The sequence below is a fragment of the Argiope bruennichi genome, chromosome 6 (assembly GCF_947563725.1).
Source record: "Argiope bruennichi chromosome 6, qqArgBrue1.1, whole genome shotgun sequence".
Taxonomy (NCBI): domain Eukaryota; kingdom Metazoa; phylum Arthropoda; class Arachnida; order Araneae; family Araneidae; genus Argiope; species Argiope bruennichi.
Window position 1 is genome coordinate 71,200,142 of NC_079156.1, and position 20,249 is coordinate 71,220,390.

At 28.8% G+C, this 20,249-nt stretch overlaps 1 protein-coding gene across 1 annotated transcript; it reads left to right on the forward strand.

The window, feature by feature from the left end:
* The first annotated feature begins 736 nt into the window (after positions 1 to 736).
* LOC129971316 (platelet-activating factor acetylhydrolase-like) lies at positions 737 to 19,931 on the forward strand. The gene is made up of 8 exons (XM_056084948.1): positions 737 to 1,043; positions 5,825 to 5,933; positions 10,153 to 10,321; positions 11,407 to 11,563; positions 14,638 to 14,846; positions 16,792 to 16,968; positions 19,271 to 19,419; positions 19,709 to 19,931. Exons 1-8 carry the CDS (start codon positions 894 to 896, stop codon positions 19,786 to 19,788), a joined length of 1,200 nt encoding a protein of 399 aa, XP_055940923.1. The 5' UTR covers positions 737 to 893; the 3' UTR covers positions 19,789 to 19,931.
* Positions 19,932 to 20,249: the final 318 nt, after the last annotated feature.

Here is a 20,249-nt window from a genome sequence, read left to right on the forward strand (position 1 = left end):
CAAGAAATATATTTGTTCTCTTAGAAAATGAAGAACATTTTAGAAAAATGGTGAAAATTTAAGAGTTGCATTCCAAGGAAAATTTTTGTATTTTCTGAAAGATTTCATTATTTACGATCGTTTGCAGATTAAGATTTTTTTAGTTTTCTGAAAGATTTCATTATTTATGATCGTTTGCAGATTGTTCTTTGTCATTCTTATTGGATAAAAATTGTTACAACAATGAGAAGATGATTTTAAAGAAAATTAGAACAAAACAACTATTTTTCAGAGAAATATTCTTTTCAAGAAAAGAAAGTGTTCTGGGAAGCATTTGCATTCTTCTAAGAAGTATTTCAACCAAATATAGAATTTAAAATAAATCGCCGCAAAGGTATTTTCTATTACAAGAATGAATAAATAAAAAAATGTATCAGAATTTCAGTAATTTAAAATTATTTACTACTCATACAGTGCGAGTTTGATTAATTTAAATTCGTTTTCTGTACTTCAGATTTTTAAAACTATACACGTGCCGTTACCTCTCATGTCTGAACTTCACCTTCCAGAATCAGCTCACATCTGGTTTTCCAGAACTTCGAAGTAAAAATTAATCGCAAAGAGTTCAACATAAATGGACTTCTGATTGTTTACCTCTCTGATGGGTTAGAAGAATGTGACGTAATATGTAGTTTCGCTTTCGTTCAAGGCCAGGGCACTACAAACTGACTCGGTCAAGTCAAAACAAAGACGAGAAACTGTTACAGGTCATTTTTGAGGAGCCGGTGCTCAAAAATGTTATAAATTGAACACGGACATAAAAGAAAAAGGCATTTCGCTCTTGGCTTTTCGATGAACAAATATCTCTGATTCCAGAAAAATTTTATTCTGCTGCATAAAGAATCGTTTCGAGAATGGTGTTGTTTCCGAAAAAAGGGAAGAAAATTCCACGACAAATACCAAAGCCGACTGGACCATATAATGTTGGTTGTACAGATATAATGACTGGCTATTCTGCTGATGGAGTGTTTTTGAGACTTTTTTATCCTGCTTCGCCAACAAAAGTAAGTGGTTTCCGATTAAATTTAGTTAAAAATTACTTTCAAATTTATGTGCAGAAAGGGATATAATCATCAAAAACATTTTAAATTAGTTACTTATGTTTCCTATTGAAAATTTCAAAAATCATGTTGAACAAAATTATAGATTTTATTCATTTATATTTATTTAATAAATATCTATGAAAAAATTCCAGAAAATGATTTCTTCTTTTATGTAATTGAACCTTCCTTTTTATACTTAAAATTACAGACCTTTTGAAATGATCCTGTTTTTACTTTTGTATTCATTTTTGTATTTTATTTCCTCGTCCCCTTCATAAGATTACATTTTTGCTGAAACTGCATAGCTATTAGAAGATATATTCCATTAGCTGCTATTATTTGATCAGTTCCCTTTTAGCATTCGTACCATAAATTCGTACCATTTTTCATAAATGTGGCTAAATTTAGTTGATGCAGCATTGAATTTCCTCCTTCAATGCATTCGTGCTTGTGGACTTGTTGGCATAAACCTTTGACTTCAAATAACCCCATAAAAAGAAATCCAATGGTGTTAAATCACACGATCTAGGGGGCCTATTCTCCAATTTTTGAATTGTGGCTAACCTTTATTATGTTTGAAGTATTGTTGAACAATCAAAATGCATTGTTATATCGTGTAACACTCTTATTTTCACTAACCCTAAATTAACCGCCTTGAAATGATTTTTTAATAGGTTTGCCAACATTTTACTGCACGAATGGTGGCAAATTCAAATCTTGCGTTGATTTTTGGATCATCCTTTATAACTCACCACTAAATCAAGGTTTTACTGTAAAAGTTATAAGAAAATTGAAAGAACTTAAATCTACGATTAGTATTTAAGATATAAACAGATGTTATTCACAGAATTGCAGAGTAATATCAATAAATATGATTTTTAATAATTTAGCAAGAAAATTCAAGCAATTTAATGGCTGTTTTTATAATATCTTGACATCGTGTCTCTATTTACAATTCATAAGTAAACAAACAGAATTTTTTCCGGAATTTAATCATAAAAAATGAAATGTACCAGAAAGAAAAAAGAATTTGCTTGAGTAACCGTGCCAATCATTTATTTGAAAAACCCTATAAAAAGACTTATAAAAACCTGTAGAGCATGAAAAACACGAGGATGGAATTACAGGACAAGCGGAGCGGAACCACATCTTTGGAAAAACAAAGGTAATCAAATGGGAGGAATTTAATTTGATATTCAAGAATAAAATTATTGAGAAAAAAAAATTTTGTAGGAAAAATTTTTCCACAAAGGAAACTGATATGCATCCAATACATATGCTATGCATATGGTAATACAACGATCATTTCACAGTATAAAATTTTGAGAGTCCAACAGCCACGGATCATGGGAAATTCTAACATTTAATTGCAGAAAATAAAGGTTGCCGTTGAAGTCAAATATAGTGATAAAAATGATGCAGTAAACAGTTTATGTTTTTAAACCCAAACAATTCATTCTTTCGTGTGCATGTTTACACTTCTCTATAGGCAGCAAAAACAGATGCAGCGTAACAGTTTTTTGTTTTTAAGCCCAAACAATTTATTCTTTCGAGTGTGTGTTTACACTGCTCTATAGGCAGCAAAAACAGATGCAGCATAACAGTTTTTGTTTTTAAGCCCAAACAATTTATTCTTTCGAGTGTGTGTTTACACTGCTCTATAGGCAGCAAAAACAGATGCAGCGTAACAGTTTTTTGTTTTTAAGCCCAAACAATTTATTCTTTCGAGTGTGTGTTTACACTGCTCTATAGGCAGCAAAAACAGATGCAGCGTAACAGTTTTTTGTTTTTAAGCCCAAACAATTTATTCTTTCGAGTGTGTGTTTACACTTCTCTATAGGCAGCAAAAACAGATGCAGCATAACAGTTTTTGTTTTTAAGCCCAAACAATTTATTCTTTCGAGTGTGTGTTTACACTGCTCTATAGGCAGCAAAAACAGATGCAGCATAACAGTTTTTGTTTTTAAGCCCAAACAATTTATTCTTTCGAGTGTGTGTTTACACTGCTCTATAGGCAGCAAAAACAGATGCAGCGTAACAATTTTCATTTTTAAATTAGAACACTTCGTTTTTATTTTATGCATTTATAGTGTACTATGAGTTACCAAAACTGTCGCAGTGTAATAGTTTACATTTTAAAACCAAAACTATGTATTTTTTATTTTATATGTGTAAAATTAATATGAGCCATAATACCTGGAATTGTAGAAGAATGTGCATAAGCATGCTAAATTTGTTCTATTTTCAAATATCCTCATATTGGTCTGTCTTTATGATCTGAATAATCAGGGTACCGACTCAGATCTGTCAAGCCATTTTGGTCCAAACATTGGATACATTAAAAATGTATTGCTTCAAAACGAAGCATTAATTTAATTAAAATTAAATTAATATTGCATTGCAATTTTACCTGCATATTTTGTAGAATTATTGCATTTATGTGAATAAAATAAGTTTCTAACGCATACTGCAAAGTTAATGCCTATTGCAAAAGTCTAAGTCGTATTGCAAACCAGCAGGAGTGGCCAAAATTTTCTCGCATACTTTGTGATAAAAGTTGCCCTTGCGAGAAAACGCCTTACGTCGCACCTTATGCTTGCACCTCTCAAGAAGTCAGAGAGAACTGAATTTAAGTTGAAATATAAATAGTAAACTCTCAGATAATGTATTAGTAAAGGCTCACACACTGTCAGAAATTTAGTTATAAATTATGTCAAAATTTTATACGGTGTTTTAAAATAATAAACATCTTTTCTAAATGTTTTATAAATGTAGTGTTTGTAGATCCAGAAGAGAGGTAAAATCAAACTGGATTAGATAATTTATGCTTTCAGTTAAAAATCTACAAAAAAAAAAAAAAAATCTAAGTTTAGTTAACCCAGACAATCAACGGTTTTAACGAATTATTTCAGATAATTGTTGAATGGCATCATATTAAAATAATTTGAGAATCTACATGCAAATCGCTGCACATTTCTAATCTTCTACTTCCTGAAATTACGTACAAATTTTTATGATGACAGTAGTTCAAGTAAGAACATTTGTATTTAGAGACCATTTGTCAAAAAAAATGTTAATTTTTAAACGAAATAAAGTTTTAAGAAGATATATAATCCCGATTCTGACATCACTGGTGATTTTTTTTTTCCTCCCGAATATTCAGGAATCTATGGTTTGTCGACTAGGTTAATGTAAACCTCAATAAAAATGTCTAAAATGCAATAAAGACATTGAGTTGCAGTTGGATTAAATGTTCTGAAAATGTGGTCCACAACGCTGAAAAGTCATTCAGCAGAATACATTCGTCTCCATGTTGCTCTACAAAAGACATCACCTCAATCTTTTTTTCTCGCAAAAAAAGGTGTAATAATTTAAATGGCTGGACATGTGTAACAAAACGATAAATTCTATACCATTATATACCAATTCTATACCATTCATTTAATCACTATATTTATGTCGGTCTTTAATAAGTTCAAGGAATAAAACAAATAATTAGAAGAATATAACATATGATTAGAGACACCGTGGACAAAATAATGAGTTGCGTCCTCCTCTCTTCACCCCTCCAATACTTCTTCAGCCATTAGTAATAATTAAGTTCTTTAGTTAAAAAAAAAAAAAAAAAAAGGTTATTTCGACATTGCTGACGAATGACAGCAGCTTAAGTGGTAATTCAAAGTCTGAAAACAATGAAATTTTCCGCTCCATGTAGCTCTAAGATAATTTCCATTTAACAAAATTTATTCCATGAAATAAAGGTAACTATTTCAATAACGAAAGCAAGTATAAGGAAAATCGTTTGCTTATTAAATGTTATTAATTCCAAACTGCACGAAAAGGGACTTAAATCGTTTGGCAGAAAACCTCGGAGGTTAAAGTTTATTGCGCATTTAACTAACATCATTTTAAAATGTAAAAAATAAATGTTCCGCTTGTCATGATAGACTGCATTTACGCATATTTCCTTAAATTTTTTACAAATTAATGAGATCAGTTTCTTTCCTAGACATATACAGTCGCTTCATAATTATGTTGTCTAGTTTATAACAAATTCATTGTCCAATTACCGTGATTGGAATCAAAATTTATTGAAGTTCTTATAAGCTATTATCCTTTTGTCATTATTTCCGATTTTTGAAAAGCATTTAATATAAGATGATTTATTTTTAAAAAACATGCAAACTCTTCATAAGTGGCATTAACAATACGAAATTTTTTTTTCTTTAATTATATAATTTTAATTATACGAAGACATATTGAACTACAAGAGAATTCTCTTTAAAAAATTGTTCTGCTTTTATGCAAAGAAATTAAATATCCTATTTTATTTATAGCATTTATTTACTTATTTATTAATTGGAGAATTATTAGGTAAAGATAATTACTCTGAGTAACATAATTATCCTTCAAAATAATGAGAATTATTAATGTTCAGAAAATGAATTATCTTCCATATTTATATAGATCTAAATTATATTTTCTAATCTCATGAAAAAACTTTTTGGTTTAAGGAATTCCAACGTAATCCGTTAGGAAGTTAAATATAATTTTTATAAAAATGATATTTTTAAGAGATATTTTTTCATTAAAAAGGTTTTAGCTGGTGAAATTTAAGTAAATTATCTAGATATAGATTTTGTTATTATAAAACTTTGGGTTTGGTGTACTTACGTGAAACAATTTTATGTTAGAAGGCTTATTTTAAAACAGCACTTATTCATTGTTTTCAAATTCCATAGAATCCCAGATCTCCAGAATGGTTACCTCATGAAAGTTATTTGACAGGCTATGGCATGTTCTTCAAAATGTGGCCGCCTCTTTTCTGCAAGTCTTACCCGAAATTTGTAGGTAAGTATTTCTAAAAAGATCTTTGACGTTTTATTCTATATTTAACACTATTTTATTTTACAAAGTCAGAGAAACTAATTGATCCAAAGATACAATCAGCGGCATCAGTGAATGATTTATCGTACGCTATTTAATTTAAAGAACTCAACGATTTCTGGAAAAAGCGCAAACGATAATTTAAGGAAATTCTTTCCGCACTTTTTTTTTTTTTTGTAAATATTAGTTTTATTAAAATTCTTTTCTTGCAAATGTAAGTGTTATTTTGTCACACACGCAAATTTGTCTAGTTCCACAACAATTTTATGGATTAAAAGAATCTGATGTTCCAGTATTTCTATAATTAGAAAAATTTTATTGATAGTATTTTGTCGATAATAAAAGCTGATACAACAAATGATATAGTTGCGTTTCTATGCATCTTTGGGCTATTGTTATTATATTAATTATTTCAAGAAAAATTAAAATATTGTTAATTATCTAGAATTACATTATTTACAAATATTTCTACTATTAGACGTTACACTATGAATATTTACATCATAATATTATCATTATTTTTCATAAACATTTATTATTCAAGATTTTTAAAAAACTAACTGCTTTTGTTGCCATCTGATTCTTCTAATAATTATATTCCGGCTTTGGAAATTATTTCGTTATGCAATTTCTTGTAATTTATGCTACGATCGCTGACGTTTACATTATACAGAAACTCCATGAAATGAAACCATTTTCACTTTTATTGTTGAATCCTGTTAGAATATCGATTATATTGTTGTTAAAAATTCAATTTTGCTTAGAGATATGAGTTATTTTTAAATATATTCAGATTATGAGAACTATTTTTATGGATATTGCAATGACGCAGTGCGAAGTTATCAACGCAAATTGTCATTGACCAATAAATTTTTATGATTTACTTGAGTTCTAAAGCTGCTTATGAAAACGAATCGATGAATACTAATATTGCATAGCTGTTAATTTAAGCATATTGACTATAGAAAGGAGAAAAAATGTTCATATTTCTTATAATATTAGTAATTTCAGTGATATAAATGATAGCAGTATGGGAAGAGATTAGATGGTATAAATGCTTGAAACGAAATTCTTATAGGAGAGAGGAAGAGAAAAAAACTTCACTTTTATTGTTTAACTAGCCATCTTTAGCGACCATTTTGCTCACCAGAGGTAATAGCTTTACTGTCGTTAAACAAATTAATATCGGATGAATTTATTTAAAATTACACAATGTTAGTTATTAAGATTGAAAAATTACAAATTTAATGAAATCAATCTATTACAAATTGTTACGCATCCACATTAAAAAGTGTATATTCTACGAAATAAATAGTGGAACTGGAAATCCTACTTCGGAGTTAATATCTAAACCAGCGAAAATAGTCCCTCCAAAATTTTCCCGCATAGTCTATAGTAAACTTGTCATACCAGAGAACGCCTTTCATGGCATGGGTGAACAATAGTTACGAAATATTAATTTATGGCTTGTATTTAGCATTTTTTACTGAATCTATCGTGTCATCCTTGGCGAGTTATTTGGCGATTAATCCCTGGCATGTGGTTAATAGTATTCAAAAATCGAATGTAGGCTTTAGACACATTTTTCTCAACCGATTGAAACAAACATTTGACACAAAACTGAATTTGTAATCACAAAATCTCACCACAAATTTCATTTATTTAAGTTATTGCCTTTAAGAATTATCGCGTTTACATGTTTCTGAAAAAATGGACCGACAGATAGTCAACCCGTAGTTGAATTTGGCTCAAAATTTTATATGTGTCTACACTGTAGATGTTAAATCTGTGTGCCAAATTTTATTCATCTAGCTCTCCTAGATGAATAAAATTGTTTGTTTGTGATTATCAAATTAACTTATCTTCGAACAGCCGGACAGACAGACTTTCTTTGATAAGATTTTACAAAAAATTTGATAGAAATCTGCAAATATGATGTAAAGACCATATATCAAATTTCGACCGTCTAGCTGAAGGCATTTATAAGTTATCTGTGTCACAGACAGACAGACAGACAGACGACCATTTTCCAAAAACATGTTTTTCGAACTCAGAGAGGTCTAAAAGTGGAGATTCATCAAAACGTCCCGTTCTAATTTTTTTTACGAATGCTATAATTTCTCTATACAACGCATACTAAAAAGTAAAAATAATATTTTTGATCCTAATTTTGACACTGGCAAAATCGCATGATTATATGGTCTGATGGAACAAAGAAATTACTTTGAATTTCTTGAATTTTATCATAACAATAAAAGTATTTTTACCCATTATGAATCAAATTAAAGTCATTTTTAAAAACTGAAATTAAAGAAAAATGATCCGCGAAATGAAATTTATTGTTAAGAAGATAATTTTTTGGAGTTTTAAAATAATATAAAATTCATGTTGTGAGATATTTTTTTCAGAACTTTATACTGAAAAACAACAAAATCTTGCTCACATTTTAATTAGCGTATGTTAATTAACTTTCGGGTTTCGAACTGTTAATAATGACCTTCCTATTGTTGTGGAAAGCTTGTGTGTCAGATTCTATCAAGGTAGGTCAAAAGCTGCTGATTTTTTTGAAAAAAAAAAAAAAAATGCAAGCAAACATTCGTCTTTATATATAAAAGAGCTGTGCGAAACTGGTTTTACGTCATTTACCCTTGTTATGACAGTATAAAATTCTAAATACATAAGTAAACAAAGGTTGCAATTTTAAGAAATTCCATTTGTGAAACTTAAGAAATTTTGAAACCAGTGTTAAAAGCTTCAAAAATAACTTCGTTACTGATTTTAGTTGAAGACATTAAATGGCAACAATAGATAAGATAAATAAAACACGAGAGCATTCTGCCCTTGACTTCGTTATGTTATTACAAAATAGGATAATTTGTATGTTTATCTCCATAATACAGTAAAAGAAAAAATCGATTATACATTTTGTAAATATTACCTTCGATTGATTGGGTTTAAAATTTCATGCAGATTTATAATTTTGTTGCCTAATAATCCACATTTCATTTATCTTGTTTTGATTTTGTATCTGTGTAATTTGTATGAGGTGTAAGAAAGTGAAGATACGTACCACAAGAGTTAGAAGATACATGAATCAGACTGCTTACATTTTAATAGCAATATAATGAATGTCATAGGACTTGACTCGATTATGATAATTCATAAATATAATAAACAAATCTGATATACAGCAATTAAAACCAGCGAAAATGGTCCCCCAAAAACTTTCTCGCATAATGTCATAAATTTGCCATGCCAAAGAAACATTACATAGCGTTGGCTTACAGTAGTTACGAAATATTAACTTTTGACATGAATTTAACATTTTTAACTGAATCTATCGTGTGATACTTTGCTAATTATTTGGTGATTAATCACTGGCATGCCATTAATAGTATCCAAAAATCGAATTTGTGTTTTAAATATGTTTTTCTCAACCGATTGACATAAAAATTTGAGACATTACTGCACTTATAGTCACAAAATTCTATACCTAATTTGATATATTTAAGACATTCAGTTTCTGAATTACAGCATTTACTTATTTCTGAAAGTACAGACCGACAGACAGTCAACCCGTAGTTGGAGTTGGCTCAAAATTTAACTGATGTCTACACTATAGATGTTATATCTGTGTTAAGGAGCTTATCTATCTATCTTTCTTTGTTTTATAGTTATCGTATTAACTTATATTCGAAAGCTGGACAGACGGACTTTCTCTGAACTGATTTTATACAAAACGTATAAAGACCGTATACCAAATTTCTTCTGTATAGCTCAAAATGTTTTTGAATTATCTTTGCCATTGACAGACAAACAGACAGACATTTTTCAAAAATATGTTTTTTTGAACTCAGGGGGTCTAAATTGTGGAAATTCATAAAATCTTAGTTCGAATTTTTTGACGATTGCTATGCTTTCTCTATATTACGTATACGATACAATTTAATGTTTGCCAATTTGACGGGAACATGGATAAGAAGTTATGTGTAAACTATTTTATTGAAATTAATTATAAACAAAATCTTCGGCAAGCAACTAGTAGCCAAAGATGGTTGGTTTTGACTATATAGATATTCGATTATCATGACATAAATCTCGATTCCCACTTCAAAGTCATAAAAGCATATTCACTTTATAAACTTTGTTAATTGTTAAGAAATCATTTCTTTCTCGTTTCCAGGTGACATCTACACTCCAGCGGCGTGGGATGCCGCACCTCTACGAATACCGGGTCACCGTTTTCCAGTCATCATCTTTTCTCACGGCCTCGGTGGTTGCAGGACGACTTACACAACTTTCTGCTTGGAGTTCGCTTCGCATGGCTTTATAGTGGCAGCACTGGAACACAGGTAGAAACAGTTTCTTTAAGACTGATTATATCAGACACTTATTTTAGAGAAAAAAATCATACGCCACATGTGATTAGTTATCACAATTAATGGAAACCTTTCTTGCGTACTCTCTAATAAAGATGTTATCTCAGAGAACGCCTTGCATGATATTGGAGTACAATGACTACGAAATATTAGATGTGAATTTTAGCATTTTAACTGAATCTATTGTGTCATTCTTGGCGAGTTTTTTGGCGTCTAATTTCTGGCATGCAATTAATAGTATCCAAAAATCGAATTTATGTTTTAGACACGTTTTTCCTAATCGACTGAAGCAAAAATTTGATACAAAACTTCACTAGTAGTCACAAAATCCCATACCAAATTTGATATATTTAAATCATTGCGTCTTTGTCTTAACGTATTTACATATTTCTGAAATTACAGAATGACAGACGGTCAACCTCCTGTTGGATTTGGTTCAAATTTTGATAGATATCTGAACTATAGATGTAAAATATGTGTAATATAATTCATTCAGCCAGTTTCTTCGTTTTGTAATTATCGTGTAAATAGATTAGATTTTATTAGATAATAGATTAGATTGTAATAGATTTTATTCAAATTTGATAGAAATTTACAAATTTGTTATAAAAAAGCCACATACCAAATTTCATCCAACCAATCTAGTTCAAAACATTTTTTTAATTACCAATTCACAGACGGACGTAATTCCATAAATATGTTTTGCTGACTCATAGATCTGAAACTTGGAAATTAATCAAAATCTCGAGGTAGGATTTTTTGACAATTTCAGTGCCTTTTTAAACCTTTTTACTAATGACAACAATTAGGAATTTCATTTGGATGAATTCATTTCTGTAGTTACAGATTATAACTTCATATATAATGTCATCACAGTTCAATGAGGAAGTGGTTTACAGCAGTTACAGAAGGTGAAGCATTTAATGTTTTTCTCTCTTAAAACTTCTGGAAATGTAACTGATGAAAAATGACGCCACATTTAAATACAAAGCTTAAGAAGCAATAACAAATGTTGTAGACTATTCTAATTCGCTGAATATTCTTTTCCTTTTTTTCAGAGATTATTCGGCTTGTATGTCGTTCTATTTTGAATGCCAAGAAACACCTACATCGGAATCTGGAGTACAAGATGCATCGAAACAGTTGGAGAAGAAATGGATGCTTTTCAAAAAAGTAAAAAGCGGGAAAGGAGAATACGCCATCAGAAATCAACAGGTGATTTCTTACTTAAGAATATATATTGCTCTTTGTTTACCTCCGGATTTCATTTGAATTATTTTATTTAAGACTGTAAGAAAGTTACAGTGGACTTGTTTTCCATCTTTTTCAGCACAGGTAATGAACATTGGTAATAATACTGCACGTTAAAATAAGATGGTAGATTTACAAATGTTAAATTTATTTATACAATTTTATTTCAAAAACCTTAAGAATGTGTAATATTTCTGTCAACTAAATAATAAAGTTCTCAACGTTATGATACCTATTGGTTATGTGTAGAAAATTACAAGCCTGGCAAAATAAGTGACCGCACCTATAATCAAAAAATGTGTAATGGTGCTTGTTAAATATATTTTAAAGAGAGTCAGTACAAAAATCTGAAAGTAATAACTTACAGTCTTTTAAATTAGTTTGGTAAATAGTTAGTTATTAAGTTAAATTAGTTCGTTTAAATAATTATTTTGAGAATTTTTTTTATTTGCATAATCTTTAATTATACATCTTATTGTTGTAATGAAATTCAAACAGTTTACATTGTTTCAACAGATATTGAGTCACGTAATTTTCTATAGGCATCAAATTATTAATGTCTTTTAGGGTGGCTATGAAGATTTATCAGGATCTGAAATTCAAATTTGTTTAAAAATTAATTTTTTTTTAACAATTTATACGTCTTTATACGTACAAATTGTAAAATTTATACGCCAATTTATACGAAAAAAAAAGGCCTTTCAGGAATATATATATAAACTTTTAATTCTGAAAAAAAAATTCCTGTTGCACTAAGTTGATTTTTCCAGCATTAAAAATAATTCTTTTAATGGTTTTAATGGTTAAAATAATTCTTTAATTGGTCTTTTAATGGTCGCTTTACAAGCTAGCCCCGCTGAATTACATGTTTGAAATTTGGAACATGTATACCTTGGAGGTCAAAAATATGTATCTCGTAGCACTAATTTTTCCATGGTAATTTCCAAAAACATTACTGCATTACTAAAACATTAAAAATAAATTTTACACTTTTTCAAAGTTTTTAAAGTTATCTTTTTAATGATATCACTTTAATATCAGGGCAAATTTTTACTGAATTTTGGCAATTTTTTTTTTAATTGTTTGCTTAATTTCCAACTATAGACTACATTGTTGCCCTAAAACTGGAACTGTTTTTATTCTTTCATCTAAGACTTAATTGCGTGATTTTCTTTCATTGTTGAAGGCTAAAGAAGGTTTCTATTTAATACAAGTTAAATAAAATAAAAAAAATTACAATTTCGCAAAATTTAGAAAATAGATGAACCAGATATTTACGTTTTGAATTGGTCCAGGATGTTACGAAACTTTCTCCATTAGAAAGGTTCATGCGCACGAAAAACTGAACTTAACTAAGACACTTAAAATAGTACTACAGTACACTCCCGATTATCCGCGGAATTGGGTGGCGCGGTCGTCGCGGATAACAAAAATCACGGATAATCCGAAAAAAGCTAAAAACGGGTATAGCAAAAGAGAAAACAGTCATTCCAACTTTGAAAAATCGTTTTATGTGCAATAAAACGTAAAATAAACAGCAGGAAATGTTTAACTAACGCTTAATTTAGTATATCACTCAAAACTAACCTAAAATGCATTTTGTTAATGAAAACAGAAAAGTGCTTTGTACTTACGAGAGGCGTCAAGGATACACAGAAAAATTAATACATATGTACTGTTTTAATACTGTAATGTATTATGTAATTACAAAAGCATAACTGTAAAACTACATCTTTTTGAAGAAATCAGTCATTTGAGTTTGCTTCTTGCTTTGGAAGCATTTTCTCTTTGCTTAGAAGCAAAAAAAAAAAAAAAAAAAAAAAAAAACCTTACTGCGGCAGGCGCGGATAACCCGCCCGCGGATAATCGGGAGTCTACTGTACTTTAATATCAAACATTTTAGTAGAAATATGGGCATTAAGTTATATCTAAACGATTTATCTGAAATCAAATGCAATCAATATTCGAGGCAAACCAACTCGTGGAGAATAATATATATAAAATTATAACACCAGAAAAGTTAATTATACGGAAATCTAAGTTTTTAATAATAGTATGAAGCTATAGAATTTAGGTACATAATAAATAGACTTACAATAGGTACATAATAATATATCAGGGTATTAAAATTACATGCTTTTGAATAAAATTATTAAATGCTTAAAATTACATGCATAGAATTTGATAAAAATTACATGCTTAAAATTACATGCATAGAATTTGATAAAAATTACATGCTTAAAATTACATGCATAGAATTTGATGCATAAAAATATTTCCTTGGTGGAATCATGACCATTAAGTTACGCATAAGAGATTTAATTGCAAAAACTACCCAACGTCCATGCGAATCAACTGGTCTCCAAAGGCGGCTAGTATTTAATGAAAAAGTTTTGAATCCCTTTATCGAAGCATGAAAATATTCTTAAGAGATAAGGAAAATATATATATATATAAAATATTGTCGAAATTCAAGACAAATTTGCACAATAGAGTTGACATAATTAAAAATTCATTTAAAAAAATTAAATTTTGTTGCTAAATGTTTTTGGAAATTGTCGCAGAAAAATTAAAACATCTCGCTTAGTTTTTTAATAAAATAATTTTTTTTTGAAAAAAAATCTCATTTAGATACCAGTTTCCACTTTCTAAAGCATATTTAGTCCAAATTTGGCAGTTTTGATTTAAATGATGTCCAAGAAAAAAACACATCACGTACACACGTTCCCTTATTATTAGTAAACAAATGCATCCGTTTCTCTTTTACATAGTAAAGTTCATAATTTTACATATTATCTACAAACTGCAGCATGCATAATTAAAAATTATGCAAAACATTCTATAGTCGCATCGTTAGATTTGATCTATCGAATTCAACAGGCAGTTATTCCTATGACTGGATGCTCGTTAAGAAATAGATTCTCAAAATTTTAATTGAATTTTAAATTTAAATTAATCAAAAATTTAACTTTTAAAAAAGTAATGTCAATATTATTTCAACTCTTCTTCATTGTATTAACGTTACTTTTCTTTATAAGGTCCATAGACGAGCAAAAGAATGCATTGATGCATTAGACTTGCTTAGTGCGCTTCATGATGGCAAACAGATAGAAAACGTCATAGATACTTCACATTTATCATTAAGTTCCTTACAAAATTTGTTAGACCTCGAAAAAGTGTCCATTGCAGGACATTCCTTTGGAGGAGCAACAGTCGTTACTACCATGGCCAAAGACAAACGATTTAAGTAAGTGGTAGGAACTTTTATACCTAAATTATTCTTATTCTGTGCTATATTTTCATACCCGCATTTTGAAAACTAAAACTTGGCTACTTATTACTTCCTCTGTTCCTTAATAATAATATTAGAAAGTGAATATTTATTTGGAAGTTATTTTAGAATGCAGTTATTATTTACATACTTTTGGGATAGCCGTGGGCAAGCGAAAGGCCGCCAAATAATTTAGAAATACCCCAAAAATAAATAAATGATAAAAAAAATAATAAATAAAAAAATAAACGTCGTCAAGACTTGCGTCAACTTGCGTACAAACTTAAAGCTCCAACTTTTTTTGGCTTGGTTCTAAATTATTTGACTTTTTTTTTTTGACGTAAGTCTAAATTATTTGGTGACTTTTTTTGGCATAAACCTAAATAATTTGGCGACTTTTCGCTTGCTCCCGGTTAACTGAAAAATTAGTTGGGTTTTTTAGAATTGCGAAGCCTTTCATCAAAACCAATATTCAATGACATCTGCCATTTGTTTTGATACATCTTTCAAATTTTAGATTATTTGTCCCACGGGGGGGGGCACCTCATAATTGAGGATGAGAAGCTCATAGTGATTGTTTCTCGCTACTCATGTGTGTACACGAAAAGGTGGGTATCTGGCTCCTCCCATAGATAACGGGATGTACTTCCTTAGGGAAAGATTGTAACGTGGCCGGTGATGGCCCTTAGGACACAACCACAGTTCCCTCCAGTGTTGCTGTTGTGGAAATCCAGTCATTCAAATTTTTTCATGGGCCTTCTGGCGGATCGGAATAGTCAGTTTGTGATTACTCTAATTATTACAAATTATGATTATTTTCTAATTTCAGCGCTCATTGAAATCGGTTATTTCAATTGAAAATCAAACCCATTTCAAAAGATCAAAAGAGAATGTTTACAAGCAAAGATCGAGTTGCGATTGTCCAGTTTTTGATGCATCAAAAGAAAAACGAAAGATTGCATAAAAGTGCAATACATTAGCTGCACAATTTTTGTAAGTGTAACAGAATGAGCGGGTGCTTCCGAAAATGATTGCCAAGATGAATCTTACGCAAAGCTGATTCTTTGAAAAAGCACAACGAATATATTTGTAGCCAAGAAGAACTTAAAAATATGTGATAAAATTTTTAATGAAAAAAAAAATAATAAATAATTTTTTAAATTCATAATTATTAAAAACAAATACAACATTCGTCAATGATCGTGTTACCATTTTTTCTATAAACTGCAGCAAATATCTTAAGAGGCTTATAATAAAATAATACCTACTACACCATTAGTATTCTACTGCAATTGTGAAATGTTTTCTACTTAGAAAGTGCTTATTGATGATATGAAAATATGATGTTATTTCCATTTTGAATTGATGGCCTTCTCCTTGAACCAGTACTAAAAATAATCACTGCAGATAAAATATATTTCAAAATAAGAAAGACAGTAGTAGAAAGATTATATCGATGGACAATAAGAAAACATTAATTTTATAGTTGTTCTGTCTTATTTTTTTATATTGCATCTTTGAAATAAGTTTAAAACACTCAATTTGGAGACACTACACCAACATAAGGACGTTTCACTAAAGATGTTTGACAGATTATACAACAAACCTATTTAGAAATTTGATGGCACAATAGTTGATATTTCAGCCCTAGATATGGGACTCAATCACCTTTTATTTCCTACTTTCTACATTTCACCTGCAGACTAGTATTTGCAAATGTTAATGAAATTGATAAATAAATTTTAATTGTTATACAAAGACATTAGTCCCCAGAAAGGTAATGTTAAAATAAAATATTCGAGGCACTCATTTGATGATTATTACATTATTTCATTTGGAGAGTATATAATGCTTGCAGAAGATCTTAAATTCTTGAGAATAAATTGTTTATAAAGAAAATAAGTCATTTTCATTTTTTTAGGGTAGGTCTTGGACTTGACACTTGGATGCTACCACTTAGAGAAGAAACATCCATTTTTCAGAAAGTAAATCAACCGATGCTGTTCATCAACATGGAGAAATTTCAAACCAAAGAAAATCTGAGGGTCATGAAAAAGATGGAGTCATCTGAAATTCACCGACTGATCATCACACTTAAGTATGTGATAATTTTAATACAAAAAACAGATACAAAAATACAATACAAATACAAAAAAAACATTTTGAATTTTAAACTCAGAATTTTTTAATACTTGTTTCTTAAAACAAAAAAGTGTTTTTTTTTAAATTAATGTGATTATGAATCTTTGCATTTACTACCAAAATGACAAACGGTTTAAATACAAAATAATATTTGGTACATAATTAATGTAACATTTATACAGAGTGTAGAAGAAATCTGGGTCAAACAGCAAAAATGTTCAAAACAAAAATATAAGATATAGAAAGAAAAAAAATGTCCTTAATTATTTATACTAGAAATGTTAAAAATAAATCACAATGTGATATCCTGGCATAAGCGCATAGACTGTCCACAATGATACTCAATTTTACACTACATATTTGCAAGCATTTGAGGAGCTATGGATTGAATAACATCTGTGATTGCTGCAAAAAACTTGCAAATTGCTGCAACACAATCTAACAATAACCTCACATGAAAATTTTTATTTTTATAATCAAATGGCTAGATGAGATTACTTTATTAAATCATCCTCACGCCATATACACAGCCATCTACTGGATTCTGAGAAATAACAATATTGTGAAATAAAACTTTATGAAACATTTTAGTAATATAATCAAAGAAAGACTACTTTTCCTCATTGTTTTTTTAGGTTTCCACAAATTCTCAAAGGCTGCATATCAATACAATTTCATATATTATTTAACCATTTTTTTAATGGTTAGTACGATTGCTGTATCAGTAATCTAATCAGATTTCACTTCATTTACTATACCGATCTGTTGGCTATTTAATCATCCAGTATATAGTGTTTGTTACCTACTTGTTCAATAGTAAATTACATGTGTGTTTATAAGATTATTGTTATTCAAGTAGGACAAAAATAAGTACCACTTGCAATCTAAAGGGACTAAGGGCATGATAAAGAGGAAAAGCTTCCTGTATTTCCGAAAGAAAAAATCATCTTAAAAGAAAATCATTAATTTTAACTAAAATATAATCTAGAGGCTAGCACACAGTATTTACCAATGACAACTGAAATTATAATATACACCGATATATATTAAGGATGTAAATAAATTAATAGGATGTAAAAAGTCATTCTAAAATATATGGATTTGATTGTTCTTGCCTGCTGTTTTAAAAATATTTTGAATATTATATCCACATTAAAATAAATATATCTGTTCTTATATTTTGCATTAGTCATTTAGTTTTGCATATTAAGTGTCTTGTGTTGAAAATTTTCTGGCTCCGTACAGATGACAATATATCAGATTTCAGAAATGCTTACAAGTATACTTGTCAATTTAAAAGTGTAGTACTCGGTACTTAGCAGAATACCTGAATTTTCAAATTAATTTGAATCTAGGCAATCATTATCATTTATAAAGTGACTTTGTCCTTCAGTGTTATGTTTGTGATATCTTAATAAAGATTATTCCATTTATTAATGAAGATTATTCAACTTAAATTCACACCCAAGTTACATCTTATTATTTTTTTTGGTGATAGATGTTCCATGAGAAAGGGAATTTCAAAGTACTAAACATTTTTCCCTCGGTAATTTAAGAGTATATCACATAAAAACCTTCTTTGATCATTTTGAAATTTAAAAAAAAAATAAGTTCTTCAATAATGTCAATTTTAGTATTGTCAAACTTTTATCTCTAATTTTAATAAATTTTTCAAAGTAAAAATTTATTTTATAATACTTTTCAATGTTTTAGTTATTAGATTTGCATATATAGTGTGAAATTATTAATTGCATTTATTATTATTGTGCTTTCATTAAATATATTTTTTATGTGTGTAAAGGTTTTCCTAGCTATAAAATTGAGTAAATTTCAAAAATAAAATAAAAATAGATTAATCAAATCTGTAACTTCATCATGTTACAATGCTTCAAATTACAGATTTAAATCTTTACTTTTTTTAGAGGCAAAATACACTATTTATTAGTAGGAGGTAAATGAACAAAATGTTAAATGTTATATAATTATTTTAATTTACAAAATTTTTTTTCTTTGCTCACCACCAATACAAACCCAGTTTTAACTCGCCACCTAGTTTTTATAAATACTTTTACTTAGGAAATAAAAGAAATGACCAAATTAAAAAATGAATAATCAAAAATTTATTGCTAATTTAATTTTCACATCTACACAAACAATTAATAAAAGAAATTGCAAAAGGTATCAAATCAGATACTCTTTAGGAATAAAAATTTGTAGGGGCATAATGCATAATTTACTCATTTGTTTTTTCTTTGTAGGGGAACTGTTCATCTGAATCAAACCGATGTTCCTTTCTTATGTGATAAAACAATGAGAAAGCTATTTGGTGCTCATTCAAAATTGGACCGCTTTACAGCAATGAATCTTACCACAAGGCTTTCAAATGTTTTTCTTAGTAAGCATTTAGGTGAGTAATGAACTAGATTAAGATGCTAAATTAAAAATAATAATAATTATAAAAAAACTAAACTTATAATACTTACTTTGAATTTTTAAAGCATCAAAGTTTCTCGCTTTTAAATTAATTTTTAATATTGTAGCATTAATATTTTCCATATCAATTAAAATTTTATTGCATGATTTGATTTCAAATTTTAGTTAAAAAATATGAACTTTTACTGAAAAAACCCTTTGTGAAATACAAAACTTAATATTTCAAAATACCATTTTTATTCAGATATATTTTTATTTTACAGAAACGCCATCTAATGCTAAACATGCCGATTTCATACAGCAGTTTCGTGGTGTTTTGAAAGAAGGTATCACATGTGTTTAAAACGTAGCATGAAAGACTTAAAAAATTAGAATTTTACTTCAGACTAGATGAATATTTTTTAAGTATTGTTAAAGAAACAATGGGTTAAAAAAATTTAGTACAAATTATTAATGCTAAAAATATTTTATTGTTAACAATTATTAAAAAAAACACACATTTGTATTAAGTAAAGCAAAATTTCTGTTTTAAAACACCAATATAATTAAAATTTTTATTTTTAAAATATTCATAATTTTATTTGCATTCAATATTTTTTACTCTTATATTAGATGAGTAGCTAGTAGATTTTAAAAGATTATCATAATGGCAGTTTATTTTAACCAAATATTACAATTACGACATTAAGTTGGCTTAAGTTTGACATAAGAATATATATATATCATTGTATCAAATAATATCATTTTTAATATTTATAAAATATTAGGAATATCCAGATTGAAGCACTGTTCATTGTTCTAGTA

What these genes read in the sequence shown, in the direction of transcription:
- LOC129971316 (XM_056084948.1), top strand. Translation starts at nt 894, where the DNA reads ATGGTGTTGTTTCCGAAAAAAGGGAAGAAAATTCCACGACAAATACCA. An exon ending in ATCCTGCTTCGCCAACAAAA is followed by an intron (nt 1,044 to 5,824) that starts GTAAGTGGTTTC and finishes CAAATTCCATAG; the next exon opens with AATCCCAGATCTCCAGAATG. An exon ending in CGACTGATCATCACACTTAA is followed by an intron (nt 16,969 to 19,270) that starts GTATGTGATAAT and finishes TTTTCTTTGTAG; the next exon opens with GGGAACTGTTCATCTGAATC.